The following is a 10,222-nucleotide window of genomic DNA, read 5'->3' on the forward strand; positions in this document are numbered from 1 at the left end:
ATTGGGATGGCTCCTTATGAGGCTTTATATGGGAGGTCGTGTCGTACACCTTTGTGTTGGACTCATGTGGGGGAGAGGAGCATTTTTGGTGCAGATTTTGTTCAGGAGACCTCGGAGAAGATTCGGGTTTTGAGGCTGAACATGAAGGAGGCTCAGGATCGGCAGAAGAGCTATGCTGATAGGAGGAGAAAGGATCTTGAGTTTCAGGTTGGTGATAGAGTGTACCTCAAGATGGCCATGTTGCGGGGTCCGAACAGGTCATTGACAGAGACTAAGTTGAGTCTGAGGTACATAGGTCCGTTCAGAGTGGTTGAGCGGGTGGGACCAGTGGCATATAGGCTGGAGTTGCCTGAGATTATGCGTGCGTTCCACAAGGTATTTCATGTGTCGATGCTGAGGAAGTGTCTTCACGAGGGTGATCAGTTGTTGGCTAAGATTCCTGAGGATCTTCAGCCTAACATGACTTTAGAGGCGAGACCATTGAGGGTGCTCGAGAGGAGAGTCAAGGAACTTCGGAAGAAGAAGATTCCTTTGATGAGAGTCCTGTGGGACTGTGACGGAGTAGAGGAGCAGACTTGGGAGCCCGAGGCGAGGATGAAGGCAAGGTTTAAGAAGTGGTTTGAGAAGCAGACCGCGACATGAGTTGTCTAGCCGGGTCCGAGTTGTAGTCCGTGGCTGGAGCGGGTACGGAGTATTCCAGCCCATCTCTCTTGATTTTTGGTCGCTTAGGGGTGGTTGGTTGTGCGACTAAGTATCAAGATGAGGTGGTGCTCGGGATGCGGGTTGTTGGCTCCGGTTGTTGTATTTTTGGCTTTTTCTGATGTATTTTCGTTGAGATTGTAACGATTATGACATTTTTGAGATTAATAAGATGAGTATTTTTTTCTTTGTGTTTGACTGTTGTTGTCATGGGAAAAGAGAAATAGTTCGGATTCTATTTTTGGAAGTTTCCATAAATAGAAAGTTTCCACAAAAGGAAAGTTTCCAGAATTAGAAAGTTTTCTAGAAAGGAAAGTTTTGTGGAAAGGTTGAGGTAGATTTAGTCGGGAGATACTCGTTGGCATCAGTATTTGTTTTGCTCAAGGCCGTGTGGGCCCAACTCACGTGATACCGATAGCTCGATGGATTTTGTGGCCAGAGAATGGGAGTGGTATGTTGCTTCGGATGACGATCCGAGAGCGCGCTTGAGGATGACGACCCAAGAGCGGGATATGTGGGGCTCCTTGGATACCGTAGCTGTGAGCCGAGGCTCGGCAGTGAGCCGGTATGTCTCGAGGGTTGCGACCCGAGAGCGGGGGGAGTGTGTGTGAGTGACTTTCTGGATGCCGTAGCTTAAGGCGGTTGGCCTGATAGCGAGCCGGCATGATTCGTTGGTTGCGACCATGAACGGGGGAAGCACTGAGTTGTGAGCAAATAGTGTTATGATGCGAGTATATTGGCTAGAGGGAGACCTCGAGGGTCAGTCGGAGGTGTGCGGGCTGTTGCGACAGTGGCACGGGAAACCTTGGCTGACGGTGTTGGTCCGGTCTAGGGACGTGCAGGCCGTGTTGACGGTGGCACGGAGGTCCTTGGAGGATGGACGGTATTGCGGGATTCGGGGACGAATCCTTATTGGTGGGGGAGAATTGTAACATCCGTGAACCAAAATCCCGGTTTAGGTTCTGCGTCGGTCGATGCAAGTTGTGCATCGGTCGATGCAAGGTTGTTCCTGTGCGTTTTTGACTTAAGTAAAACGCTGCGTTTTGGGTTAGGGAAAAACCCTTAAGTCGACTTTTTGTTCCATTCGTGTTGTTTGGCCGTTTTTGAGAGAAAACGAAAGAGAGGAAAAGTTCTTGAGAGTTTCTGGAGATTTCTTGGAGTTTTGGTGGGTTCCTGTAGAGATCTGTAGCTGGGATCGTTGTAGGAGCTTCCTAGAGGCTTGTTCTTGCTTGTTTATTGTTCAGTTTCGTCTTGGCACAGGTAAGTGCATGACCATGGCTTATCTAAGCTAGAGGAACCTTTAACTTGCCTGTTTGGTGTTGTTAGATGTGTTAGATCGTAGTTAAGGACGTTAGGAAGCTTTCTTGTGGCTTGGGAATGAGTTTCTGTGGTTGTAGGAACGAGATCCGGCGAGAAGCTTCGGGGAAATCACGGTGCTCGACATTGCGTCGATCGATGCATTGCTTGCGTCGGTCAATGCAAGTGCGAGGACGGCGCAATAAACTTTAGGGTTTTTGTGTTGCGTCGAGCATGCGTCGGTCGATGCAGACTGGGTATTGGTCGATGCAGGTTGCACTTGCATCGATCGATGCAGCTTCTGCGTCGATCGATGTTTCCTCAGTTGGCATCGGTCGATGCATGTTGGCATCGGTCGATGCTGAGTCCTGGTTCGTTGATCGTTGTGTGTTGATTGTGGTGTGTGGTTATTGGTTACTCTATTGTTTGTTTGTATAGCCCAGTAGATGGGAGGATTGCCTTACTGAGTGTTTATAAAATACTCATGCATTGCAATATGTGTTTGTGGTGCAGGTAAAGGCAAAGTGTGATCGTGGAATCAAGGCGATGAGGAAGGGATGTTCTAGAGGCTTGATTGATTGCGATTTAGCTATTGTTAGGTTGCTAGATTAAGTCAACGGAACATTGTAGGATGTTAGTTGTTGGCTATTTCTTTATTGGATTATGGTATTGGTTATTGTTTTGGATTGTTGGAATTTTATTGGTTTAATGGAAGTTGCTATTTGATTACCCGCGGTTGTTGATTGTTGATAGGATGTTAGTGGGTATGAGACCACTAGTAAATTAAGGTATTAAAAAAAAAAAAAGGAAGGGTTGTTTCAATTGTATTATGAATCATTTTGCTCTTTTTTATAGTGTGACTATGAACTATTTCCCAATCTTTTTAGGCGATATGGGACATCGTACCCGTATTTTTTAATTTATCTATTGAGTAATATATGTCCGTTTTTAAAAATTTGAATTACATCGTAAAAATCAAAATTTTTATTAACTAAATGTATTATAGAATAATTCAAAATAATTTAAATATAAATTCAAATAAAAATGAAAAGGAATCATATAGTTATGTTTGAATGAGGTAGAAATATTTCTTTATTTTTTTAAATCTTACCTATAATTAATTTTGAAATTTTTGGTAACTAATATTAATGTCAATGCATTAAATGTAAAAACTTTCCAAAAAGTATTTTGGAGTAAACTGCTGAAAGAGAGGAGTTAATAAAATCATCAACTTAAGTGGGAGAGAAGGGAACGCGAGTTTGCCATAAGAAAAGTGGGAGAGAATTTTAAGGAAGATAAAAAAAGAAGGATGTGGAATTCTAGGGTTAACCCAACGACAAAGGCAACGCAGTTGTCCAAGTAATTTTAAAACCTGGATTCTCTCTCTTATTCTGTTTTCTAGGGTTTTTCTTGTATTTTCGTGTGTAATAGCGGCTTGAATCCGAGAATCTGTAAATTAGTTCTAGGTCGTGATTTGGGATATTGAAAAACCATCTCTTCTGGTTTTGTTGATTCAACTAGCTGTGTGTTATTTGACGGCCTAACTCCTTCCTCCTTGAAATATCTGATTCTGATCCTTTTCAGTTTTAAGTTTTTAATCATGTTAAAAGGAAATTTATGATTTATGACTTTCTCCTTCTGTCTTTGCAATTGATACAGCTCTGTGAAAAGGCTAGACGAGAAAGAAGATTATGAAGCACTGGTATGTTTTTACATATGCACTCTTGCTTTCCTCTTCTCAACCATTGCCATTAAAGTTATTTTCCATGCTTACACTGTGTTTTTGCAGCTGCGAACCGCTGAGACTCTCAAGGGCGAGCTCGAGAGGCTACAGCTTTTGAACGAGTATGACCCATTTAACAAACATTGTGTCTCTCCTGATCATTAACAAACATTGTGTCCCTCCCCTCCTGATCCTTAACAAACTTTTGGTTTTGTTTTTTCAGGAGATTGCATGGTGAGAGTCTCTACGGTCTGAGTTACCCCGAGCTGCGTTCCCTTGAAGATCAGTTAAAGCAAGGCCGTCTCAACGTGAGACACCAAATTTTATCTTATTTTAAACATTTCCCATGACACTCACCCATGCATTATATATAAATTGATTATGCTTGTAATTATTCTCAAACTATTTGAATTACTACTGATATGCTTTTTTAACTATTACAGGTCAAAGATGAGGTGCAAGACAGGCTGGTAAGAGATTTATATCATTAGTTATTCAGAACCCGGTTTTGAGTTTTTCTTTTGATTAATTTCATAATAATTAACTTCAAAGTGTTTCCGTCTTTTGTTTTTTTTTGTTTTCCCCCTAGTTGAACGATCCAGAGGGAGACGATCCGGACACCTATGACGACGATGAGAAATTTCACATTGAATTGGTTTTCCAGGGTAGACTAAGAGATTTGAGGAAGCAGGACAGAGAGCTCCGGAGCAGGTATATTAACACGCTCTTGCTTATAATTTTATATTTTGTTGGCTATTTAGTTACCGATGCATCCAGTCTAGGTTCTTATTATTTTTTTTTTAATTTCTCTTGACCACACAGCTCTAGCCATGGAGAAAGACTAGAGGAACATGATGGTGAAGCTCTGGTTATTGAGCATTTGAGGAGCAAAATCGAGAGAGTCCAGCTTTTGAACGAGTAATGCATTAACACTTTCCCCTTTTCCCTTGCTGTCTTTTCATTATTTCTTTTACTCATATTGTTTTCTTTCATGGATCCTTGTAGGAGAATTTTCAGTAAAGAGCTCGACAACGTAAGTTACCAGGAACTGAAGAAACTCGAGTCTGAGATTTCCAGCTCTCTCCGCAGAGAGCTCCGGAGCAGGTACATAAAATTTTGTATTTTGTTGGTACATAAAATTTTGTATTTTGTTGGCTAATTAGTTACCGATTAGGATGCATCCAATCTAGGTTCTAATTTTTTTTTAAAAAAAATTGTCTTGACCACACAGCTCCAGCTATGGAGAAAGACTAGAGGAGCATGATGGTAAAGCTCTGGTGAGCGCATCTATATAACTCACTTCCTGTCATGTTCTTTCTTTTTTTTTTTGTTTTTTTTTGTTTTTACAGTGCTTTTGTTCTTGCAGCTGCTGCTACACATTGAGCATTTGAGGAGCAAAATCGAGAGAGTTCGGCTTTTGAACAAGTAATGCATTAACACTTACCCCTTCTTTCTTGCTGTCTTTTCATTATTTCTTTTACTCATATCGTTGTTTTCTGTCATGGATCCTCGTAGGAGAATGCTCGGTAAAGAGCTCGACAGTCTAAGTTACACCGAACTGAAGTCACTCGATATTGAGAATTCCAGAGGTTGGGTCAAGGCAATGAACGAGGCCACGGACCTGTACTTAGAGGTAAAGATTCACCCATGAGTTCCAAATTTTATAATTATATATACATATATCTTCTTCTTTTCTCACATATTTCTTGTTCACCACATATTAGGGGAAACACATTCTCGGGACAGACTGAGCACGGGCGATGAGACTAGGACCAATAGGTGACTGCTTTCTCGTGTGTGTACTGATTGAGAATGAGCCGGACCAAAGCATTTAGGGGAGGGGGGGGGCAGTTATAATATAATTTTCATAGCATAAAAGCTATAGACTAAAAAGAAAATTCAGTTAAACAAAACACTCTTTTTTTAAAACAGAATACAAAATATCCTAAAAAATGTAACAAACCCTTAAATTTCTGAAAATAATATTTTTTTGGGGTATTTGGAGGCCTCATTGTAACAAAAAAAGAATTCAGAAAATGTGGGAGCTCCATTGCAATGCTTCAAGTCAATGGGGCCAAGTCTGGCTCCCGCCACCGCAACTTTCTCTCGAATTAGGCCGCCCAAAAACCCTAACTTAGTAAAAAAAGCTAAACCTTCACTAACAAAGTTAGGAAATTTGTCAAAAGCAATATTTTATAGATTAATCGATTTAATTTAAACTAATCCGAAGTTTAAAAATGTAATGAGAAAAATGTATAAAAGTGATAATTAAATATATTTCTGGAATTTAATTGTTGATTAAATCTTTCACTTCTAAAAGCTAATAGAAAATAACATTGCCTTAAATCATAAAAACACTTATTTGATGTAAATCATAAAAAGATGTAAGAACACTTATTTGAAAAGGTACATAAGCTATGTGAGTGCGACACTTCAACTTTTTTGTGAGATTATTTCTCTATTAATATATTAAATATTTTTTTATTGTTTGTAAAATGTAATTTACTTATAATAATTAAATATATTATGAAATTGATAATTACATACATTTGTGGATTTTAATTGTTCATTAAATCTTTCACTTTTAAAGATTAATAGAAAAGAACATTGCCTTAGATATATGTCAGTGACATATTTATGTAAATAATAATAAAATGTAAGAACATGTATTTTAAAAGGTACATATGATATGTGAGCGCGACACTTCAACATTTTTGTGAGATTGATTTTCTATTACTATATAGAGAAATTAAATTAAAATATTAAAAAGGGGAATAAAAAATATTGATAATTAGTAGATTTTATTATACTAGATTTAGAACTTTTACTTTTAAGTAACACATGTCACAATCTTAACGAATTTATATCCTATTTCTGCTTTGGCCCTTTTTACTTTTACTTTTATAAAGTTGATGAAAAAAAGAAATCGGTGAGGAAAAAAATACGATAGAGAGAGAAAGGCACGCGAGTTTGCCCAAAGAGAAGTGGGAGAGAAGTTTAAGGATGTCGAATTCTAGCGTTAACCGAACGACAAAGGCGACGCAGTTGTCCAAGTAATTTTAAAACCTGGATTCTCTCTTTTTGCGTTTTCTAGGGTTTGGATCTGAGAATCTGTAAATTAGTTCCTAGGTCGTGATTGGAATATTGAAAAACCATCGCCAAATCTTACGTTATGCTTTCTTTTATTTTCGTTTTGTTGATTCAACTAGCTGTGTGTTATTTGACGGCCTAACTTCTTCCTCCTTTCAGTTTTAAGGTTTTAGTCATGTTATGGAAAATTATGATTTATGACTTTCTTCTTCTGTGTTTGCAATTGATACAGCTCTGGGAAAAGGATAGACGAAAAAGAAGATTCTGAATCACTAGTATGTTGTTACATATGCACTCTTGCTTTCCTCTTCTCAACCATTGCCATTAAAAGTTATTTTCCATGCTTACACTGTGTTTTTTTTTTTTTTTTTGAAGCTGCGAACCGCTGAGACTCTAAAGGGCGAGCTCGAGAGCCTACAGCTTTTGAACGAGTATGACCCATTAACAAACATTGTGTCTCTCCTGACCCATTAACAAACATTGTGTCCCTCCCCTCCTGATCCTTAACAAACTTACTTTTGGTTTTGTTTTTTTCCAGGAGATTGCATGGTGAGAGTCTCTACGGTCTGAGTTTCCACGAGCTGGGTTCCCTTGCAGAGCAGTTAAAGCAGGGCCGTCTCAACGTGAGACACCAAATTTTATCTTATTTTAAACATTTCCTATGGCACTCACCCATGCATTATATATAAATTGATTATGCTTGTAATTCTCAAACTATTTGAATTACTACTGATATGTTTTTTTAACTATTACAGGTTGAAGATGAGTTGCAAGCCAGGCTGGTAAGATATTTATATCATTAGTTATTCAGAACCCGGTTTTGAGTTTTTCTTTTGATTAATTTCAGAATAATTAACTTCAAAGTGTTTCTGTCTTTTGTTATTTTTTTTCCCCTAGTTGAACGATCCAGAGGGAGACGATCTGGACAACTATGACGACAAAGAGAAAATTCACATTGAATTGGTTCTACAGGGTAGACTAAGAGATTTGAGGAAGCAGGACAGAGAGCTCCGGAGCAGGTATATTAACACACGCTTTTGCATATAATTGGCTTATTTAGTAACCGATCTAGGATGCATCCAATCTAGGTTCTAATCTTTCTTTCTTTTTTAATTTCTCTTCACCACACAGCTCTAGCGATGGAGAAAGACTAGAGGAACATGATGGTGATGCTCTGGTTAGTGCATCTATAAAAAAAATCACTTCCTCTCATGTTCTTTTTTTTTTCTTTTTTTTTACAGTGCTCCTGTTTTTGCAGCAGCTGCCAAACATTGAGTATTTGAGGAGCAAAATCTGTTTTTGAACGAGTAATGCATTAACACTTTATTGCTGTCTTTTCATTGTTTCTCTTACTCATATCAATGTTTTCTTTCATGGATCCTCGTAGGAGAATGTTTGGTAAAGAGCTCGACAATGTAAGTTACCAGCAACTTAAGAAACTTGAATCTGAGATTTCCAGAGAGCTCCGGAGCAGGTACATAAACACGCTTTTGCATTATAATTTTATATGTTGTTGGCTAATTAGTTACCGATTTAGGATGCATCCAATCTAGGTTCTAATTTTTTTTTTTAATTTGTCTTGACAACACAGCTTTAGCTATGGAGAAAGACTAGATGAGCATGATGGTGAAGCTCTGGTTAGTGCATCTATATAACTCACTTCCTGTCATGTTCTTTTTTTTTTTTCTTTTTTTCGTTTTTACAATGCTTCTGTTCTTGCAGCTGCTGCTACACATTGAGCATTTGAGGAGCAAAATCGAGAGAGTCCGGCTTTGAACGAGTAATGCATTAACCCTTCCCCCTCTTTCCTTGTTGTCTTTTCATATTAATTGTTTTACCCATATCGATGTTTTCTGTAGGAGAATGCTCGGTAAAGAGCTCCACAGTCTGAGTTACAGCGAACTGCAGGTACTCCAATTCGAGATTATGAGATTTCCACAGTTTGGCTCAGTTTGGCTCAGGCGATGGCCGATGGACAAGCCACGAACCTGTACTTCGAGGTAAAGATTCACCCATGAGTTCCAAATTTTATAACTGTATACATATTTCTCACATATTTCTTTTTCACCACATATCAGGGGAAACTCAGTCTCGTGAATTAGCACGGGCGCCACACCACAACTTCCTCGTGAATTAGGTAGCCCAAAAACCCTAACTTATTTTACACTGCTGCTTTACCTTTTGGGTTTACTCTTTTCCCCCCTCTTGAACCCTGTTTTTAACGTTAATCTTTTTCTCTGCAGGTTCTAGGAGATGATCGATCTTCTTCATGGGAAGAGCATATTATGAGAGTCGAGTGATAAACTCTATCGTTTGTTTATGTCTGTTTATGTCTCTATCGTCTGTTTATTTCTAAACATATTTTATTATAACACACTACGTATGAAGTCTTAAAAAACACTAATAATTATCGTAAAAACATTCATTCGTGTGAAGTCTCTACGCGGATTTCCTTCATGGCATTATTGACTGATTATTTATTTTACATGGAAATTTAGTAATGAGATGTGGATTGACTTATGCTGTACTCAGCTATTCCTTCCCAACCGATTCCTTTTCCCCAGTCTTACAAAGGCTGATTTGTGTGGATCATTAAAAAGAAACTGTTGAAAGAAGAATGTCAAAAACGTTTATTTCCTACTTCCTTCAGAATGTAACCTTGGTTTAGCTATGATCCTGTTGACTCTCACTTTTTTCCCTTAGCTTTCCTTTCTTCTTTTAACCATATTAACTCCCATGAATCATCCTTAACAGATTCGTAGACCAACATATGCATCTTACACTTAAGATCTGAAATGTCCGAGACAACTTCTGAGACGAGTGCTCCACCTAAAATCAAAACCCCGAGACTGTAATCTCACTGACTCCACCTGGAACCTGAACGCTTCATACTAAATTTTGTCTCTCGATCGTAGCTCCATCTACTTAAGTTCACATCCACTTCATTGTCATCTTCGGTCCACCAAATTTTTCATGTGAAACTGACTCTCATCATGACTTTGATACTTAGATTCTGTGTCATAGCTTAGATATAAAAATTCTCCCTTTTCATGTTGTCTTTTTATACTAGACGAAACACCATTGCCATCAAATTGAATTGGCATTGAATGCCTTAGTCATATAGACCAACTGACCAGCTTTTAACCTGATATAATCTTTGCTATAAGGAGCCCAAAAATTACAACATTTTTTTAAGCAAGAACCACCACCTTGTCCTCAAAAACTAAGCAAAAAATTACTACATTTTAAGCAAAAATTAAGCTGAGTCCCAAATGATTACTTATCAATACCGTTCCCTCCAAGAACCACCTTGTCCTCAAAGGTGGGATAGAAATAAAAATCCAGAACCTGGGTCTTCGTCGTGATTGGCTAATTAGTTACCGATCTAGGATGCATCCAGTCTAGGTTCTAATT

General features: G+C 38.5%; 2 protein-coding genes and 1 long non-coding RNA gene across 4 annotated transcripts; all 3 read left to right on the forward strand.

Annotated features, from left to right (window-relative positions):
• The first annotated feature begins 3,248 nt into the window (after nt 1-3,248).
• On the forward strand, nt 3,249-5,631 carry LOC147945089 (uncharacterized). Its single transcript, XM_087512818.1, has 12 exons — nt 3,249-3,354; nt 3,655-3,697; nt 3,785-3,840; nt 3,942-4,026; nt 4,162-4,188; nt 4,308-4,429; nt 4,541-4,636; nt 4,724-4,822; nt 4,950-4,995; nt 5,085-5,143; nt 5,234-5,351; nt 5,443-5,631. Exons 1-12 carry the CDS (start codon nt 3,305-3,307, stop codon nt 5,467-5,469), a joined length of 828 nt encoding a protein of 275 aa, XP_087368944.1. The 5' UTR covers nt 3,249-3,304; the 3' UTR covers nt 5,470-5,631.
• Nucleotides 5,632-6,654: 1,023 nt separating this feature from the next.
• On the forward strand, nt 6,655-8,608 carry LOC147945090 (uncharacterized). 2 transcript variants are annotated; one of them, XM_087512172.1, is made up of 11 exons: nt 6,655-6,771; nt 7,041-7,083; nt 7,184-7,239; nt 7,347-7,431; nt 7,564-7,590; nt 7,706-7,827; nt 7,940-7,985; nt 8,067-8,115; nt 8,196-8,282; nt 8,400-8,445; nt 8,531-8,608. In XM_087512172.1, exons 1-8 carry the CDS (start codon nt 6,722-6,724, stop codon nt 8,109-8,111), a joined length of 474 nt encoding a protein of 157 aa, XP_087368298.1. In that variant the 5' UTR covers nt 6,655-6,721; the 3' UTR covers nt 8,112-8,115; nt 8,196-8,282; nt 8,400-8,445; nt 8,531-8,608. The 2 variants fall into 2 exon arrangements, with proteins under 2 accessions (XP_087368298.1, XP_087368299.1); XM_087512173.1 differs by having other exon boundaries at nt 8,070-8,115.
• Nucleotides 8,609-8,767: 159 nt separating this feature from the next.
• On the forward strand, nt 8,768-9,284 carry LOC147945091 (uncharacterized). Its single transcript, XR_015598015.1, has 3 exons — nt 8,768-8,808; nt 8,887-8,945; nt 9,052-9,284. It is a non-coding gene; the product is annotated as an uncharacterized LOC147945091 (long non-coding RNA).
• The last annotated feature ends 938 nt before the right edge of the window (nt 9,285-10,222 follow it).

This window comes from Camelina sativa, chromosome 5 (assembly GCF_030686135.1).
Source record: "Camelina sativa cultivar CO46 ecotype springtype chromosome 5, ASM3068613v1".
In the NCBI taxonomy this organism is placed as follows: domain Eukaryota; kingdom Viridiplantae; phylum Streptophyta; class Magnoliopsida; order Brassicales; family Brassicaceae; genus Camelina; species Camelina sativa.

Excerpts from the sequence above, each read along its gene's own strand:
- LOC147945089 (XM_087512818.1), top strand. The coding sequence starts at position 3,305 with ATGTGGAATTCTAGGGTTAACCCAACGACAAAGGCAACGCAGTTGTCC. Across the intron at positions 3,841-3,941 it reads AGGCTACAGCTTTTGAACGA|GAGATTGCATGGTGAGAGTC; the intron begins GTATGACCCATT and ends TTGTTTTTTCAG. Across the intron at positions 4,189-4,307 it reads ATGAGGTGCAAGACAGGCTG|TTGAACGATCCAGAGGGAGA; the intron begins GTAAGAGATTTA and ends TTTTCCCCCTAG.
- LOC147945090 (XM_087512172.1), top strand. The coding sequence starts at position 6,722 with ATGTCGAATTCTAGCGTTAACCGAACGACAAAGGCGACGCAGTTGTCC. Across the intron at positions 7,084-7,183 it reads AAGAAGATTCTGAATCACTA|CTGCGAACCGCTGAGACTCT; the intron begins GTATGTTGTTAC and ends TTTTTTTTGAAG. Across the intron at positions 7,828-7,939 it reads GACAGAGAGCTCCGGAGCAG|CTCTAGCGATGGAGAAAGAC; the intron begins GTATATTAACAC and ends TTCACCACACAG.